The sequence below is a fragment of the Lepisma saccharinum genome, chromosome 9, assembly GCF_977018435.1.
Source record: "Lepisma saccharinum chromosome 9, izLepSacc3.1, whole genome shotgun sequence".
NCBI lineage: Eukaryota > Metazoa > Arthropoda > Insecta > Zygentoma > Lepismatidae > Lepisma > Lepisma saccharinum.
Window position 1 is genome coordinate 48,534,675 of NC_139237.1, and position 20,679 is coordinate 48,555,353.

At 41.5% G+C, this 20,679-nt stretch overlaps 1 protein-coding gene across 2 annotated transcripts in view; it reads left to right on the forward strand.

Moving 5' to 3' along the window:
- LOC145992043 (C3 and PZP-like alpha-2-macroglobulin domain-containing protein 8) overlaps positions 1-20,679 on the forward strand; it is a 911,691-nt gene that overhangs the window by 388,331 nt on the left and 502,681 nt on the right. For both annotated transcript variants that reach the window (XM_083128164.1, XM_083128165.1), the window contains one exon: positions 9,778-9,947. In XM_083128164.1, the coding sequence (XP_082984290.1) occupies positions 9,778-9,947 (170 nt within the window). The remainder of the gene's footprint in view (positions 1-9,777; positions 9,948-20,679) is intronic.

Genomic DNA, 20,679 nt, shown 5'->3' on the forward strand with positions numbered 1-20,679 from the left:
CCACTGTACCGATATTTGAAATTATTTTTTTGCAGAAAATAACGCTAAAGATGCTGACAAAGGAAGAGTTTATTACATAAAAAAATAATTGACAGATGCCTGGGGGAGGAGGCATCTCAGATATGCACTGGCACTTTCAGTTGGTTTTGTGTACTGTTAGTACATTCTGTTTGTACTTTATTTCCTTTTAACTAGGTCCTTTGTCTGAAGAAAACCCTGTTATAAGAATAAGACATTACGTGTAAAGTGTTTTTATGTAATAAAGACTGCCTTTGGAAGCATCTCTAGTGTTATTTACGGCAACAAAACATTTCAAATGTCATTATGGGTAGGAGAATGAAGCAAAATAATTATATGGATCAATTTTTTCGTCAAGCAAATAAAGCTCAAAGTGGGGATGTACTGACATTCATAGTTATCCTCTGTGACGTCTATCCCACTAGTGGATAGATCTGCAAGTGCGTATCCCTTGTATATACACGTTGGGAGCAGACGCGACGCCAGGGTGCTTACGTGCCCCTTAATTTTCAGCCGCACCCCCTTTTCAAAACCTACGCTCAACCGAAAACATCAACTCTTACAGTGTAATATTATGACTAGAGCTGAGCCGATGCCGCTTTCAACCTATACCGATACTCCCACCGATTCCCACCAATACCGATACCGGTACTTCAAAATTGTATTAATTAAAAGTTATTCAGAATACTCATTAAGAATTGTGTGCAAGTATTCCAGTGTAATTATGTGCATCAATTGCCCAAGGTTTGTGTTTCAAAATATACAAAAGTTACATTAGAATATTAAATTACGTACATATTATGTCATCACAAAATTATTTTTTTCCACGCTAAACAGGTGCAAAATAAAGAGAATCTTCGAGTTTTGCATAGTTTCCAGGATAATTCGGCGAAAGTGTCGACAAGAATTTTTGCGGAGTCTGTGAAAGACCAAATGTATCGGTCGGTACCAGTTAATAAATTCAAACCGATACTTTCCGATACCGATATATCGGCATCGATATCGGCTCAGCCCTAATTATGAAGTCGTCCTATCGAGTACTGAGACTGCTGTTAATGTATACAACGAGCAAGCATTGATAATACTGTGATATAGAAGCCACATTTACTTTCCTGTACTGGCGGCAGTCTCTATAAAGATCGACGACCGTTTTCTTTCATTCATCAGCATTGTTGTTAAGATTTGTTTGTTAAAATGGTCTGTTTGTGGTTTTCGGTAATTGCCTGTAGCTCAGTGAGGTTTTTTTAGAGGGGTACTTTCAAATTTCTAAACATGTCTTACGGTGTGCTCAAATCAAGTAAAAATGAAGCAAGTCTCTAGTATTTTTCAGTTTTACTGCTATATTATCATACAGGGTGGGAAATAACCTTTTGCTAGGGGTCCACAGTAAAAGGTAACAACAATTAAGAAATTATGGTAATACCAAATGTTTACTACGACAATTGTGGTTACAAAAACAAAATTAAAAGTTAGTATGTCCGCAGTTTGCTTCTTTCACAGCACGAAGACGATCAGGGTAGGAGCTCACAAGATTCGCAAACAGTCCGTATTCCATTCCATGTCACGGAGGACTTGTTCCAGATGTGCAAGGAGTGTTGGCCGGGAATAGCGGTCCGGTCCGCGTTTCACTATCATCAAGGACTCAACTGCGTCCTTCAGAATAGCCCCAAAGTGCTCCGCTGCATTCAGGTCCGGTGATGCACCCGGCCATTCAGAACTGTTGAAGAAATCAATGCCATTCGCCGAAGAAGGTCTTGGTTTTAGCATTTGCCTTGAAACAAGGTGCTTTGTCGTGAACTAACTTTTAATTTTGTTTTTGTAACCACAATTGTCGTTGTAAACATTTGATCTTACCACAATTTCTTAATTGTTATTACTTTTTCCTGCAGACCCCTAGCAAAAGGTTATTTCCTACCCTGTAGATGCCTACTAAAATATGATTCGTATATTCCACGCTTAACGTCGAAGAACTGAAGAAAGCCGCCGCCACGAACGTGGGTGGGGATAAATAGCGGGTGAGTTGTTTCCGTCCAATCACACTCAACCTTCAGCCAATGAGCGCAGCTGTCATTCTGCTCGTCTACTCCACGTGGAGTCTCAGTCACATGACTGCGGGTACGCTGTTGCCGTACTTTGCAACTTCAATGTGGAGACCGTGGGAAGGTGCTTGTGCGCGGAGGGACAAGGTGGGTAGAGTAGATATGGAGAGTAGATGTGTGGCAACACTGTGCGTTGAATGTGATTGTTGCAGCTGGTGGGCGCGCTCCATCGACTTCAAAGCTGGCCGGTCGTTAACGTAGCTAGCGCGTCGACTATATTTGATTTTGTGGCTGAAACATGCATGCATGTTTCATGTTTTCTTCTTTATTTTTATCATTGCACCCTCTAAATTTCATACAGCACCCCCTCAGCACCCCTATATGATTAATCCTGGCGCCGCGCTGGTTGGGAGCTATCCACACTACAATTCAAACAACAACAAGAGTAAAAAGAACGCTATGATCTACTGCCTAAGTTTAATGGAAGGATCAATCTGCTTAACATCCAGAGACACCCAGACTAGAGCAGGAGCACGTTATAGTTGCAGTGAAACTCAATGTGTATCCGTCAACCATAACGAAGAGAGCCGTCCACAGCCAATCAGAGAACGCAAAACCTGACGCAAAAGGCAGAGTATGTGTACCGTAACTCTCAAGGTTAGTAGTAGTGAGCGTATAGAGTTTGTTGTAGTAAATCACAAGTCCGTCGTAGATTCGATTATTAACAGCGGCAAAGGAAAGTGTTCACTTGGAGGACGGAGAAGAGTTGCTCTTTCCAAACTAGTGTCAGAGAAAGAGAATAGTACTAGACAATAGATAAACTCCAATTAACATTGCATGCATTGTGGGTATCGAAACATTCGACGGACACGTGATTCATTAAAAATTTGGTGCTTTGACATATGCCTAAAGCGCCTTGTAGACGATCAGATAAATCACAAACAAGTCAATTGATCGTCAAAAATCGACAACTCAAATTCGTTGAACAGGAAATCTTGAACTGTCTGAAATTGTACAAGTACACAATGAAAGAAAAATTTGACAGGTTCACGTCTTACCAAGGCATATTAGAAACTCGATAGAAGTGTGATGTTGATGTTTTTTGTCGGTGTATTACTAGTCTAAATGTAATTTGAGACACCAGAGAAGCAATGAGAACACAAAAAGTAATTTTATAAATATCTCATTTCCACATATATACAGATAGTTGTTTTTCGTTGTGATTATCTAAACTTAAATTTAAGATCAACACAAAATATTATGTTTTACGTTTGGTTGTCGTCTTGTCGAATATATTTCATTATCACATTACTCACTGCTGTAGAAATATTCATAATTATATTTGTGTATAATTGCGATTAAGTAAATACAGAATGTTCCACCGCTCCTTCTTTCCTTTGTTGCAAGTCAAAAACTCATTTTAACACTTCCCACCACGCTTGCTCTTCACCACACAACAGATTAGAAATAAATAGCATTCTACACCTCTATGCTTCTTTCCGATAATCGACTCTATTTTAGTAGTATGTGCTCTGATTGGTCGAAAGTCAGGCTTGGATGGCGTTATTTAGAACCGTTTCTAATTAGAAATTCTTTGGCCTAACCTTGGATCCAATGAGAATAATAACGTTGTCTCTGACGTCATTTCTTTTTAAGAGTTCAATTCAACGACTTGTTCGTGGTTCATTTGATCGTGTACAAGACACTTTAAAGTAGACGACGGGTAAGATATAGAACATTGAGATTCCTACGGCGACCGTGTCTTGTTTAGGTCCTTGTGTGACAAGAGCATTCGTCTCTCTCTCTCTGCCGTTCCTGCTGGGTGGAGCAATCGCTCACTCCTCACCCGGAACCAACTGTTCCAACAGGCTGCCACCCAATTCACCAGAAACCCAACGCAGAACGAAAAACGGTTGGTTCTATCTCCTGCTAACTCAGTGGACGCAGCGCGAGGGGATGGGGAATCGATTTCTTGTGGTGTTCCCAACGTACCTCATCTGGACCTGATATCGAACGATGAATCGAATTTGTATTCTTGTTTTAAGAACTCACCGCATGGGACGGATAACGAAATACGGAAGGCAAACAGAAGTCTGGAAAGTTCGTTTCTAAAACTAACTGAGTTATGGCTGCAGCTACTTTGCTCAAGACTAACACAGTTACAGTTTCTTCAAGAGTTACTCAGCTACATTTACCTTCATTTTTAAAAATCTACATAGAACATCCGATAGACTGCATCCTTGTAAGATAACGAGGCTCTGGCGACCGAACATATAACCAATATTATCCTGTGTGTGATTTTGTGATGTCCTGCGTTATGTCTTCATGCGCCCTGAGTGGCCTTTTTGAAGCCTCTGCTTTTATCATACTTGAATCTATTTTAATCCCATGCACGCTGAGTGGTCTTTTCTGCAGCCTCTGCATTTATTATAGGTATCTCTATTTTAATTCCATGCACACTGAGTGGCCTTTTTGAAGCCTCTGTTTTTATCATACGTGTCTCTATTCTAATGCTATACACGCTGAGTGGCCTTTTTTTGCAGCCTCTGCTTTTATTATAGGTATCTCTATTTTAATTCCATGCACGCTCAGTGGCCTTTTTGCAGCCTCTGCATTTATTATAGGTATCTCTATTTTAATGCCATGCACGTTGAGTGGCCTTTTTGAAGCCTCTGTTTTTATCATACGTGTCTCTATTCTAATGCTATACACGCTGAGTGGCCTTTTTTTGCAGCCTCTGCTTTTATCATAGGCAGGGGAGAAAGTGAGAATATGAAACATGATTGTAATATGAAATTCGCTATAATTTTCTACTCACTGGTGCGGTCTAAAGTTGGCATTTGGAAACACTTGCAAAATACTCACCATTACTCAAAATAGTGCGTTGGACGCATTTGAGTTAGCGACGTCGTCATAGGCAAGAGCGGCAGGTTTTCGACGATGAAACAATTGTTGTAAGGTAAGAATTGTGCATTTTTTGATGCATTATTAGTTTTATTAGCAAAACAAAGAAACGTGTTCTCGAAAGTACTCAGATGAGACTTCCGTACTAACGTAGTATTGAATGGAAGCGGTAGATGTAGTTCTTGGAAAAAGTCTGCAAGTGGTAATATGGAACACTTTGAATTTGTAAGAAATATCTGTTCCATATTACAACTCCGATTTCCATTGTTTCAGGTACACGATGCCACGAACACAACTTGGTCCTAAGAAGAAAAACATCAGGAAACAATGGAATCCTGAAGATATGATAAATGCTTTTATTTCGAACCTTACCATTATTTCATATTACCACCCCAATTTCCAAGCCCTCAATTTTGACAAGGTTTCTTTTTAATTGTATATTTTCAAAATGAGTGCACAGTTTTGAATATACGTTTGGTAATACCAATATCAAAGAGTATATTTACCTCTGCAATACGTGAAAATTATCAGAGTCAGCAACTTGTCTAATGACAGTGGATAAGAAAAAAGTGTCCCATAATCCCACATTCTCCCCTATATCTATTTTTATCCCATGCATGCTGAGTGGCCTTTTTGAAGCCTCTGATTTTATGATACGTGTCTCTATTATAATGTTATGCACGGTGAGTGGCCTTATTTGCAGCCTCTGCTTTAATCATATGTATCTCTATTTTAATCCCATGCACACTGAGTGGCATTTTTGAAGCCTCTGCTTTTATCTTAGGTATCTCTATTTCAATCCTTGGATGAAGAGTATCGTTTTATTTTCAGCATGGAGTTCATCACCATAACATGAATTTTATTCACGATACTATTTGCTTTCGTTTGAAATCGTGTCGAATAGGAGAGTTGTCTCATTAAAGGAGGTTATTAAATGTAACTTCATCCCCATGTGTTCGTCCACACGGAACCTTATCTAACTCTGTTGCTATTGCACGCATGAACTTCCTCATCATTTTTTCCATCAGTGTCGTGTGAGAAGCGTGTGTACAAGTTGAGTTTCCATTTCGCGCATGTGTATCCCGGGAAAATCACACAATGCTTATATGCCCTGCTTCTCAAATACAATAAACCGATTAGGAATCTGTCAGACCAAAGTGGTATACGAAAAATATCACATGAAAACGAACTTACAGAAATAAATTATATATTTCATATTGAAGTATTGGGATAAGCTGCACGTGTGGTTCGGACTGGGTCGTGCGTTGCAGTATCCTCGGTCTGTTGTTCAAGCATAAGCAGATTTTTTTGTAGTGTATCACTTAAGTGTGAAACCTCCGCATTGGAAGTCAGTGTAGTTTCACCGATCTCCGTGACGGAATTTTTAACATATCGCGCTACAGCAAGGGGTTCAGGATTTGAATCCAGACCTGGGCCTGGGTGTTCTTTGTAAGTGTCCCTTCATCACTCATCCGCATCTCCGCGATTAGCCGAAAGTGACAGAAAACCGAAGTAAAATAAACGAAATTAATCAATCAATCAGTCAGTCACGCGTCGTTTATATCTTGTCACTCCTACAAATTGGCATGAACATCCTCAAGTGGGTTTAGCTCTATTATAAATAGTGATCTCTAATGGGGAACTCCATGTCAGAAAACATACGAAGAATTCATTACGTGATGTCCCTTAATATGTATGTAAGCGCTGACACAAGCATTATTTGAAGTGCACATACCTTTAACTTCACTCAGGCAGGCAAAGTTTCAATTTGTTTAAGTTCACTTTATGCAGAGATAGGCTAATGGGGACTAAATTTAAATTTAAATAAAAGGGGGAACCCCCCTCCCGTATACATTCGAGGGTATGCGCTTAGTTCCTAGTTCCTTAAGATAAACCAGGACGTATATTGGTTACCCCATTGTACTTTGCAAATATATTTATTATTTATTATTTCCAAAGAATGGGGACTGAAACAACCACCATGTGACTTCACTACATATCTAACCCGTGACCTCTTGATTGTAAAGCGACAACGTTATCATGGGAGAAGCCTTTGAGATTCTGAGAGGTTCTAAGATAACGACTGTTAGCATCTGCAGACAGACGAACTAAACCGCCAGATTATGACTCTAAAACGAACATTGAACTAATATTTCAGTTTTAGTTACCCACATAAAACCATTGTTCAGCGGATAGGCTTCATTGTCGCCACAGAAATTCCGGTCTCCCTAACTCTGCACATAACCTTTTTTCCCCCTTGAGCTTTTACGCCGACCGGCTGCTTAATATTCAGAGCGCTTCGTCAGTCAGATGTTCGCAGCCAGTGAGTCACAGAGGTTCACGACGCGCTGATGAGCTCATCAAAGACCCAGTGTATCTCTCCGCTGCAAAACCTCGCACTCACGCGGGCTTTATTGACTAGAATACATCCCCGGTGTCGCGTCGAATTTGACGGAGCATAAAATCTTCCGGTGGAGATGTCAGGGAGGACGCTAAATGGACAGGAGTGGCCGACACGGATGCTGGAAATTTAGATACAAACCTGCGGAAAACGAGAAGGTTTATGAGTATCGAGCTTCACCGGGATGAGAGAACTCTTCAAAGCTCCCTCGCATCTCCACTGACGTTACATGTGAATTCAAAACCGGCTTCCACATTTTCACTGGCCAATTAACATCTAAACATGTCTTGAGTTAAATATGCTTGAAGAGTTTTTCTAATTTTGAAGAGCTTCCGTTAGCAGAGTGGTTAACATTATCGAACGGTCCCGAGATTTACATATTTCACCATACTTTGTACAGTCACCGTCAATAAAAATGGAACACCTACATCCTGAAATACTGGCTTCCCTGAAAGGTGTTATGTGTGTTGCCTAACTCTGCGGCGGTGGTAGAAGTTGCCATTGAAAATTTGCTATTAAAATTCATATATCGCCTAGTGACACCAAACCAAAAAAGCAAAAGGTAAATTTACCAAGCAGAATTTACTTCCTTTGTCATTTTTACATTTTTAAACATAATTAAAAATGGTAATTATGCAGTATCGTCCGAACACCTCTCACTCGTTTATTTCGTTAATTTTAGCATTGATACTTACCTATTCTGCATTGCGGAAGATTCTTTAAGGTGAGGTTATGCCTTTTTCCATAAAATAGTGTCAACTTTTCATGTTACGAGTCATTATTTGTCTTCTTTGTTTTTACTTGTGTAACAGACAATATGGCGTGCGCTCGGTTATGATCATCGCGCGTCGTGCTTGTGCTTTGTCGATTTGCAGTTCTTGACTAGCGTTGTCGATGATCAGTGGTTATGCAGTGTTGCAACCTTCTTCATCGAAAAATACCTACTTTCGTGTTACTGATTTTGTATTTTTTTCCAGGTTCGAAAACCCCACGAACCATGCCCGGATAGCCCCACGAATCATTCATAAATAGCCCCACGAACCATGCACGGCAAGGTTAGGTTACGTTCGGTTAGGTTAGGCAAACATAGTTAAAATTGTCATCTTCAAAATTGTCATGTTCTTGGAAAACAACGGTGTGGTTGGAAACACTGACCGGGGGTTACATCATCGAACGCACGCAACATTTGGTTCACGTAGTGGAAGGACATAGAGGCAACAGCTTTCGTGCATTGGAGAGACATTAATTTTCAAAAATACATGATTTACAGGCGAAGTAAATTAAGCGATGGGAAAATCACTTACACGACCTTTCAAGAGTGTACGGAAAGTCAGTTCGGTAAGTACTTTCTCCTGTAAAAATGAAGAAATCCGTTCGGGTGATACTGCATATTTACCTAAAAAAGAATTGTTTCACATCATATCCAGCAAATTCCTACCTTGCCTCTGTGATAAATTCTGCGGCCCACATTTTGAAATATGAAAATTTCAGGTATCACTCACTTAACCGCAGTTTAAGGGGTGAAAATATATCTTCTCTTAAGTTTTCTAGCAACGTCCATTTCCATGATCAGCAACAATTGTTAAACATGGAAAACACGAAAGTATTGTTACATCTATAAACATTTTAAAACAGCTATGATGGAGCTATTTTTGAATTGAGTACTAAGCAGTATATAAGCTGTTTATGTAATATTTGGACTGAATCTTCTTATGTAGATGTCATGTTTAATGCACGTTTTCTAACTAGGAATTAATTCATGCGCACTTTTGTTGATCTCGATGATAAAGTATGAGGAAAAAATGTCGGATTTCGCCCTTGGATACAAACTTCAAAAAGGCCATTTTCACCCTTAAGAAAGGAGCAAGTGGGTAATTTTTATTTTTTCTCGTTGTTTTGGGCGAGTTTCTTGGGAGTCGTAATGGAGCCCCTCCAGGGAGAACATTTTGTCAGTGAGTGATTGGTTGGATTGGGGCTTTATATATTATGGAAATTATAAAATCATAAGAGATGATGTCATTGAAAAATGGTTTGATAATGAGTGTGTGTCACCCGTCTAAATATGAAAGTTTGTACACACTCCCATAAGAAAATGCCAAAGCATGGGATATAGTCCAAAAAAACATGATTCACCACAAAATCAAAGGATTTCTTCTGTACTATTGTGTACATATTTCGAAAGCCAAATTTACGAAAAGTCCAGGCTATGTTTCTTACCGTCTGTCTAGTCGCCAGAACTGACGATTTGAATTTGTGGAAAAACCGACAATTCTATTCGCATGTTGCAACTTGCGATTAACATCAGTACAAATGCTATTCTCTTTAAGTCCAGTCTTTTCGCTCAGTGTATGTATTGCACCCGTGCCAAAACAGAACGCACTGCTGAATATATTCTTCTTTTTTTTTTCGTTCCAGAGGCTTCTCTGTGGTCGCGCCAGAGGTTGCGGTGCCCGGGAAGACCACAGCCGTCCTTCTGACGCTGCACGGCGCGGCCAGGGACCCAGTCAACGCAACGGTCCGCCTCGTCTCCGACAAAGTGGAAGAAGTCACCCAGCTGGTTGCCGAAACGACGGTGGAGATTCAGGGTGAGTGGAGCTCTCCCTGTGGAGAGACATTTTGGTCTCCATGCTTCGGCATGAATTTATTTTCTCTTGTGAATGTATGGCTCTCTTTGTGGTGGATCCGAGCGTGGACCGCTGAGGAAGAATTTGCAGATTTACAAGATGCGTTTAACAGTTACCAGTGCAGAAATCTTCACTGAATGCTATCTTCACTGAAAATGTGAAACACTATGTAAATGATGTCTCAAAAATACATGAAATTTTGAAACGGAAGTGTAGAGGAGCGAAAACTAGTTGCAAGAGATTCAATCATGGAAATGAATAGTGCAAGGATGTCATTACATAACTCAGAGAAGAAGGGTATGTTTATGACTTGATGATGGCGTCCAGTAGATGACGACCTTTTCTAAGCAACTATTTCTGCAGTCGTCCAAGGACATCCTGCATACCTCGACGTAACATGTTCGCAGGAATCTGGGCTATTCTTAAGTTGTAGCAGTTCGAGTAGAAAGGATCTGTTGGAAATAGTTGCTTAGAAAAGGTCGTCATCTACTGGACGCCATCATCAAGTGATAAAAATACCCTTCTTCTCTGAGGTATGCAATGACATCCTTGCACTATTCATTTTCATGATTAAATCTCTTGCAACTAGTTTTCGCTTCTTCTCACCTTCGTTTCAAAATCCCCCGTCTTTTTAAGAAACAGTTTGCTTGTATGTACAGATTAGTAACTGTGGTAAGTACAGACAGTTTCCTACAGGAGTTCGCAAGTTCAAGTTGGCCAATCTTACTGATAGTGTTTCGTGCCTTCCCTCTTTTGAATTCGATATTACTTGGATATTTGCAATTGTCTGGTTCTTTTTAGTTTTATCTTTTGCTTTCAGAGATCACCTCTTTACTATTCTTCAAGTGAAAGAAAAACTTGCCGGTTATGGTGATCAAATGTACGACTGGACTCTGATTTTTACTGAAAATCCGCTGGGCTAATGAATCACTCCACCGTACTCCAAGAATAAGCGTTATAACTTCAGACACCTTTGCTTTGCTTTGAGTTGCTGTTTTAAGTCCACTTTATGCACAGTGAGGCTAATCGGGACTGGACCTACAGTTTAAAGTGGAATCCGAACCACTTGTGCCTCCACCGGGTATCGAACCCGGGACCCCTTGATTACAAGGCAATGACGCTACCACTGCGCCATGGGGGAGGCCACAACTTCAGACACCTGTTCCTCATATGTAAACAATGAAGAGTTCATGTAAACATAGGTTCGGAAATGCTTGGCTTCTCAGTTACAGGCTTTCACAACACGTGCGAACCTGAATTTCTTCATCTCTCACAGCTAGTTTCCTGCAACACAAGCTATTGCTTTACACAATCTGGCAGTTGTCTAGTTAGTGGTACATGTTGAATATACGTTGTTGAGACCATGTATACAAATCAGGAGCGAGCAGATATGCACAATCCAATTGTAGCACATTGTAAGACAATACGAAACACGCCATGAATTTTGGAACGTGTTTGCGGGGACATGAGACGTGCTCCTGTCTTGAGGCAGAAGGGGAAGATTTGGACCGTCTCCTCTAAAATACTGTAAAGAACTAAGTGTCATACACCAGCTGTGTTGTACATGTCTCGGAAAGCACGCATTTTAGGACCTATGTTTGTGTAAACTATTTTCATTATTTACACATGAGGAACACATTCCTGAAATTATGTCGCTTATTTTTGGGACGCCCTGTATAATTTGATAGTCTCGCTGATCGGAACTAGACCTAATGTTTAGAGTTGAATTTGAACCATTATGTACTTGCACCCCTGATTACAAAGTGACCATGCTATCACTATGCTATGTACCTGAATATGTTGCAAAGTGTTGTAAATTTGTTTTAGGTATGTATAATTTATCAAATATCATACCGAACCTCCATGATGGCGTAATACAGTCACCTGATAATCAAGAGATCCCAGGTCAGATACTCGGTGGATGCGCATAGTGATTCGGATCCTACTTTTGCCTGTTGGTTTGCTCCCGATTAGCCAATAAGTGCATAAACAATGAACTTCAAATAACATTTTATATTAAATATCATATCAAAGTGTCAAACGAGACTGAGAATCTCGGATACTAAGTCTCGGCCTCGTCTCAACAGGTCTCGAGGAATATGGACTCTTTCTAATTCGTAAAGCTACCGTCCATATGTCATTGCTTTACAAGGGATCGAATTTTTTTCGCTAGGTTTCTACGGTAGTATATCTCCTGCAAGAGCCCAAACGTAATATGATAATCTGTAATTGACAGAATATGAAACAATAATTTGCTTACGGCTTGTATTAACGCTGTCAATTAGCCAATTGTGGTTTCAGTATGTATGGAGATAATGTGTTTGACGTCAAATGGGGAACACATCATTTGCAACGTATCACTTTGTACCAGAGTTAGGTGGTAGAGCAGCCCAAGGCTGAACCTTGCTCTGTAGTAAATAAATGTACCGGGTGTCCGAATTGAAACGCCCTAATTTCAAATGCTTATATTAAACATAATATACAGGCAAGAACAGTGTGGTAGGTGGTACTTGGTAGCTTAGCTGCGGAAATTTTAAATATTTTGTATCGTTCCAGGTGGTAATAAAAAGTGAGACATATCTTGATATGTTAAACAATTTTGTGTTCCATCAGATAACACATCGACACCAAAACCTGCTTTTCCAGCAGAATAGAGCACCTCCAAACTGGCATTTGGCAGTCCGGAACATATTGAATGAGTAATTCCCACAAAAATTGATTGGGAGAGGTGGTCCAATTCCTTGGCCACTCCGGTCGCCTGACATTACTTCCCTGGATTTCTTCCTGTGGGGTATGTTAAGGGCATGGTCTATGCAACAAAAGTGACAACTGCGGAACAGCTTCGTGAGAGAATTCGCGGTGCTATTGAGACAGTTACGCCACAGATGCTGCAGGCAACCTGGAGAAAAATTAAGTATCGCCTCGACATTCTCCGTGACACTCGTGGAGCACACACAGAAATGTACTGATTGCACTTCATACCTATGTGTATTCATTGTTGTATACATCTTTTGAATGTAAATACGTGCGATACTACAGTCGGTTAAAATTAGGGCGTTTTATTTCGGACACCCTGTACATTTCTATTCTATTCTATTCTAATCATATTATACAATTTCAATTAGTTCAATAGTTCATAAGCCTACCTCCGTCGCAGGTGGTTTCCACAGCGCGCTACAACACCAGGCGTCTTTGGTTCGAATTCCGGCCTGAGCATGTGAGTGTATCTTCAATTTCATCACATGATCACTCATCTTTATCTCCGGAATGAGGCAAAAGTGTAGAAAAGCCAAGTAAAATAAACGAAATTAATCAATCAATACCTTTGAGGTTAAGATATGTCTTCTGTCTGTTTGCGGATTGGAAATAAAACAATGCAAGATGCGATTCACTCTTGACTCTAATTTGTTTCCGCCACCTTTAGAGCTATTTTATGGCTGTTGAATATCGTCACCATAGCAACGGTAAAATTCCACATATTACATCATACATACAGCGCTTAGAGCAATTGAGTAACGTACGAGTAAAGCATAATCAACATTGTTCAAAAGTCTCTCTGTCTGAAGGCACCCTAATGTCATCCTCACTTCCACGAAGTACACTCTGGACTACATTTTGCATACTAACGAGGCTTTGGCGTCTGGAATCGTGCTGTGTCCTGTCCTTGTTTGCTCGTGATTATCTCGTCATCATCATCATCATCTCATCATCTTTGACCCTTACCTCTGCGAATAGCCAAAAGTGGTAGAAGAGCAAAGTGAGGGAAATGCAATGACTACAGGCAAACAGAAGATGGTACTTTCAATATATAGCAATAAACTTTTCAACTTTTAATAGGAAGTGGATTTTCTATATATAAATTAATAATTTGAATAAACATATAATCATTACACATGTAATATGATTATATTAAAGAGGAAATAAAAAGTGAGATTATCTAGGTGTCCCCCTCCGATTTGCATGAAGCTTGGCAGGTGTATGGAGGGGTGTATCTTATGTAGTAGTTGTGCTGTCTAGTTTGTTTGTGTTTGTCTTGTGTAGTATCGGTGATGTGTATATATGTGTCTTGTGTTGTGGTTGTGCTTTCTAGTATGTTTGGGTAGTAGTTGCGCTGTCTAGTATGTTTGGTTTGTCTTGTGTAGTAGTTGTGCTGTCTAATTTGTTTGTGTTTGTCTTGTGTAGTAGTTGTGGTGTGTAGTTTGTTTATGTTTATATTATGTAGTAGTTGTTGTGTGTTTGTGTTTATATTGTGTTATAGTTGTGATGTGTTTATGTGTGTCTTGTGTAGTAGTTGTACTATCTAATGTGTTTGTGTTCGTCTTGTGTACTAATTGTGCTGTCTAATGTGTTTGTGTTTGTCTTGCGTAGTAGTTCCTCCATTCATATTGGGGGTTAGGCGTAGAGCTGACAACTCTGCACTGTAAAAAAAATTGTCAAGAAACAGCAATATAAGGCCATGGATGTTCCCAAGGTAAAATATTCCGGAGGTAAAATAGTCCCCCGTTCGGATCTCCGGGTGGGGACTACTTTGGGAGGTCCCTGGACTAAGGATAAGATTTACGTTAGGAATAAGGATATTAAATTAGGCACCTGGAATGTTCTGAGCCTTTACCGGCCTGGGGCATTTCAATGTACAGTTAATGAGATAGTTAAGTATAAATTAGATGTAGTAGCTGTCCAGGAAGTTAGGTGGCCAGGAGAAGGGAATTGTAAAACTAAAAATTATACTTTTTTCTATGGTGGTACTGAAAATCATAATTTTGGAACAGGCTTTTTCATAAATAATAGAATTATCTCGGCTCTTAAAACAGTAGAATTTATTAATGATAGGATATCATATGCAGTTTTACAGGGTAGGTGGTGCAAAATTATTTTAATAAACATACATGCACCAACAGAAGATAAAGATGATAATACTAAAGATGATTTTTATACAGTGTTAGAACAGGTCTTTGATAAATGTTCTCAGTATGATATGAAAATTCTGTTAGGTGACTGTAATGCAAGGATTGGCAAAGAAGAGAAGTAGTGCAGGTGCACCGGTTCACCAACATCTATTGGGGCTCGGTGGGGCTCATGCTTTTTTTATCAATTGAATATAAGTTTTTGACATATTTTGACAATTTTTTGTCGATGTTTTAGCGTTCAGCGATGTTTTAGTATAAATTTTCACCGAACTCATTTTTTCCACTCATACTTGGTAGGTATATCAAGATCTTACGTGATACAACTTAACCTATCTTTTTTTTTTACGATTTTGACAATTTTTTGTCGATGTTTTAGCGTTCAGCGATGTTTTAGTACAAATTTTCACCGAACTCATTTTTTCCACTCATACTTGGTAGGTATATCACGATCTTACGTGATACAACTTAACCTATTCTTAACCTATTTTTTTTTTTTTACGATTTTTTAAATTTTTTTTACGATCCTAAGTGATATAACTTAACCTATTATTTTTTTTTATTTACGCACTGAACTAACCTACAAGCGACTCTGTTTGTTTTAATATTTCAGTATTATATTTTCACAAATTTTATATAACCTAAAATGTGTTGGATGTTGATTTTTTAGTATGTGGCAATTTTTTATGAACTTTAAAACTGCTCTGTGACCCTCTCGTTCTTCACGTCGTAGGCGAAGGACTTCTCTGCAATCAGGATGACACTGCATAGGGTATCCTCGGGCAAGGCATCGTGGAACTCGCAGACGACCTTGATGTTGGTTCGATCGTTGACCACAACCTTCTTTCTCTTAGATGTGTTGATGACGGTCATGGGTCTCCGTGCTTTGAACTCGCTGGGCGTGTAGTACATGTCCACGCTTCCCTCGGTCACGCGTTTGTAAGCCGAGAACGCTTCGTAAAGTTTGAGGTAATCGTTTTTGGTCACGTCGAGGTTGTAATTCTCGCGCGGGAACACTTCGTTGCGTCCGTTCTTCAGATAAACGTTCTTGATCTTGCAGTCGTCGAACTTGCTGGAATCTTTTTCCTGATTCTTGTCACTCCCGGTCTGAAAGAGCACTACGACGAAATCTGGCATGTCGAACTGTATGTTGTTGAACTGCGTCGTCACGTCGAATTCCATGTGACTTCCCGACGCCATCTTCTGCACGCACTGGTAACCGTGAAAGTGAATCAGCACCTGCGGACTTTTCAAGATCTCTGCTTTGTACTTGAGGGCGTAGTTCGTTTCGTATTCCACCACCGGCATTCTCAATTCCATGCTTTGGATGACGCACTTGGCTGCTTCGGGTAAAGTGTTGGCTATCGGCGTGGTGCCGTCCGGACCCAAAGTAGCGTATCGCATCAGTGCGTCGTTGTCGTTGGCCGCTCTTCGAAACGTGACCCTCAGACCTCCCTTCCACATGATCTCCTTGTAGTCCGAGAAGAAACCCGGCAGCAGACGCATGGGAAAGAGCAAAGTGTGACTTCTCGTCGATATTTTGGTCCCGGCTTCGAATCCCCCGGCCTGGTAGTATGCTGCGTCCGTTTTGGATAATTTCAACGTTCCCACTGCCGTCGACGTGATGCCTGGATAATCTATTCTGTCGATGACGGTGTTGTGTTTCCTCACCTCCACCTGCGAGAACAGGTGAGGCACGAAGTTGTCCACGAGTATCAAGTTTGCTGCTGCGGGAAACGCGTCTCCGCTTTCTTTCTTCACCACGTCGAATTGAAGGTAGAGGTCCGCTCTGTGAGGATGAATAAACCCGTCGCCTACGTCCACGTCGTATTCGATCTCCCTGTTCGCCTCGTTCAGATTGGCGAACGTGCGACGGTTGGGAGGGAAAGATTGCAATTCGTAACTTTCGATTTGCTCCATTTTACATGTATGGTTATTTATTATACGTTGATCTCCACGATGGCCGTCGTAGTGGCACCTGCGAAATCCACCACGTCTCCTTTCTCGTTCGTCACCACCAACTCTATGTCGTCTATGCGGTTGCGACATACTGGAAAATAGATCGGCGAAGAGGGCGTGTAGATGATCGGTTCCATGAACTCGGAACTTGGTTTGAAAGTGGCTATGATTCCCGTCTGCTTGTGACTTCCTAACAATCCGTCCGAAGATTTCGTGATCATACCTTCGGCTACGTTGCAGTGTACGTTCAGAGTCTCTATGGCCAAGAATTTAGGAATGTTGGTTGCTACGTGCTTGATGCCAGCTTCGAGTTTGGTGTCGTTCTCGAAACCTAAAAGTTCTCCCATGGTGCCCAGGTCCACGGTCTCCGTCGCGGATAGGATTTCCACTCTGTGAGTGACCGAATTTTGAGAAAGGTATGTGCCTTTGGGTAACTGAGCTTGCAAAGTGGAAAGATTGTATTGTCCTGGCGTGACGACGATGTGTTCGCTTCCGACGCTAATTTTGTTGTTGTGCTGCGTGACGTTAGGTATGAGGTACATGCTGTAGAATGCACGCAGAGCCACGGATTTAGGATAGACGATGTCGTCGTGCAGCGTGAGTTTCAAGATTGAAGATTCGCTCGTGAGATGGAACACGCCCATCCTAGTGATGCTGTTTGAGGTTCCACAATGCTTTCTGGAAATCCTCGATCGTAGGGTTATTTATTTTAGAGAGAAACGCGAGCACGGAGAGGCAGAGATGACCGCAGTTCACGTCTCCGAAATTTTGAATGCGTTCGTCGTTGTAGTATATAGAGGTTTTGCTCGTTTTCAGATAATGAATTAAATTTGTAGGTGGAACACCTCCGAAAGAATCGAAAACGAATGCTTTATCATTGTCGTTTTTGTGGTAACATATCCAATGCGTGCCTGGATTTTCTTGACTGTCCAAGTTGACTACTCCGCATTCTCTTTTTTTAACGCTTGAAGGTAACGAGTCGGACATGAAAACTCCTCTGAAGTGTTTGATTTGTAACGGTCCGATCAGAGATTCAATATCTCGGTTGGTGAGTGCTTCTGTTTCTTTTTTTTAAACTTTTTCATCACGCCCTTCCCCTTCTTCTCCATGGCCAGGTTGTGACGTTTCTGTTCTTCCAACTCGGCCTTGTTCTTCTTCGAGTCGATGACGGTTTTCGCGATGGCGGCACTTCCGCCGGCCAAACTTCCAACGGCCCCCAATGCTGCCAGGATGGCCGGGATGCTGAATATGAAACCTCCGATCTTTTGCTGTTTCCGCGAACGCTGCAATCTTTTCAATTGAGGTGTGCTGAGCAGTAATTTCATTCCATGTCCTTTCGACAAGCAAGAACGTTTCTTCTCACGTTGTTTCTTGGTGAGTAACCCATCGAGGGCACCTAGATTTTTTAGATTGGAGTATGGTATCTGGTACACGACACCCTTGGGCTTCATGTTGATGCTCTATGTGTTATTTTCACGGTATGTTATTTATATATATATTCTGAGATTTTTTCTTGTGTAGTTTTTTTACGGTATGTTATTTAATTACCCCACCCCAATTTTTGTTTCGTGTTCATGGCGATGGTGGTACCCAGTGCGGCGACCCGTTCACCCAGCGATGCGTCTCTGCTCACGAACCTTTCGAAAGCTGCGTGCTCCAATTTTTTGTCTGCTTCGTGACGTGCGTCCAGATCCGTCTGCGTGGTGTTGTAGGCGATGTCGTGATCTTTGCATGCCGCGTCCAACAGATTCACACCCTTGTCTCCTCTCTCCAATCTTTTCTCGAGTTTGGTACCCGGTCCGCAGTACTGGTAGCCAGGTAGATGCATCTCGAAAGGTAACTTGTTGATGATGTCGTTCACGAGTCCCTTTGCTTCGGCCACGTTCCAAAATTTCGGAGGCAGCGTGTTGATGATTTTGATCAGGTAACCTATGCCCTTGTCATCGTTCACGATGAAGTTGGAAAGTTTCGTGCTGATCATGTCCACGATGCCAACCTTCTCGTTGTAGAAATTACGGTTGCCTGCATTCTCTTCGCCGGCTATCACCAACAATCGGTCCACGAGTTTCCTAACGTCGTCCACCCAAACGAATTCTTTGGGCAACGTGTTGTAGCGTTTGACGCCGCTGCCTGTTTTCACCTGGTTCCAAATCGGTTTGATGAGATTCCTGTACTTCTCGCCGCTGCTCGATTTCACCCTATTCTGCGAGGCGTCGTTGTTCTGGTACAAGGCATCCGTCATGATCAGAATTTCCTTGTAACTCTGGTAATCTTCGTCGGTGTAATCTTTCGGCTGCTTTTTGGCAACGAGTTCCCACAGTCCCACCGTACCCGGATACCTGGTCCAACTATCCTTGTCGCCTAAATTAATTTTAATGTCGTTGCCTTCGAAGGTCACCTTCGATTTCCCAATCTTCCACACCACACCGCCGCCTTCGCTGGTTTCCATGCTGGGATACAATCCGAACACTTCATCCTTGTCGAATTTCCCCGTACTCAGGTAGTCTCGTGCCAAAGGTCCCAACTCGATTTTATCCGAAGACGACGTGCTACCAATAGCTCGACGTCGTGCCGGTGCATCCTTCAGTTCGAACGGCGTCGAAGGAATGCTCGAAATGGGCGTGGGTACGGCGTAACTTTTAGCTGCGAGCGGTACGAGTTCATTGATCAAATTTTTATTTTGTTCCGTGACACTTTTAACTTCTTTACCTAGACTGCTGATGGCATCGATCACGGGTTGATCCTGACGTTTCTTCTCTTCGTAGAATCCGCGATTATAGGATTTCCAACCTTTGAAGCGTTTCGCGAGGTATTTTCGCAACTTGAGATTTTCGTCCTCAATTTTTCGTTTCGCCATGACGTTATTTATATACGTCGTTTCTCACAACGTTGCAACGTTTAGAAAATCGTTGATTTTGTTTCTGTATTTTCCGTCGTTGGGTTTCCTCGTCATGTCGATCGTCGCGAATCCGAAATCGTCACCGTTCCAGCAAGTAGAGCAGCAGCGTTCCGAAAATTGATTGTAGTTCATGTCTCCGCCTACGTAGTCATCGTACGCATGCTTGAGGTTGGTGTGATCTTGACGAAACAAACATATGAAATTAGCGTTGTCGCGTACTAACTGTTTTGGAATTTTGGAAAACGTTTGAGCTAGGTAAAAACAATCCATTCCTTTGTGACGACCTTGCGTGAAAAAGTTGCGAATTTCATTTTGATTTTCCAGGATGGCGTCGTCGAACACAACAACTGAATTTTCACGACAATCGTCGAGTGGTTTTATTTCCAAGGCGAACGTTGCAATGTCCAGACCATCGTACAGTTTCATCAGTTGCTGGTATTTGGATTGCTCCAAACTTTTCGAGAACACGTACAGGTGCCTGTTCTTCCAATCTAACCAATTCGGTGCGAGGAGAAAATTGTCCACGAGCAGTGTCGTTTTCCCACACCCCGAAGGACCTACGATCAGACAGCGGATGCTGTCGGGAAGCAACTCACCGTTCTTTTTCTTCGTTTGACTTTCCGGATCCGGTAGACGCTTCACCACGTTCCACGTACTCACAAGATCACTTCGTCCGCGTCGATCCAACTCTTTTCCGGAAGTCCCAGCCATTTGACAAACAGTTTGTCACCTTTCCTACGCAATACTTTCTCGATGAGGTACGTGTCGGGGTGTTTTGTTTTAGAGAGTTCCTCTTCGTAAAATCTTCCTTTCAAAATCTCGCCGCTACTATCTTTTATTATATACGTGTGTCGGTTTCCAGGTAAAACTCGAACCACCGTAAAGAGTTCCGTGCTCCAATTTTTTGTGAATCCCTTCTCGAAGGTGCGTT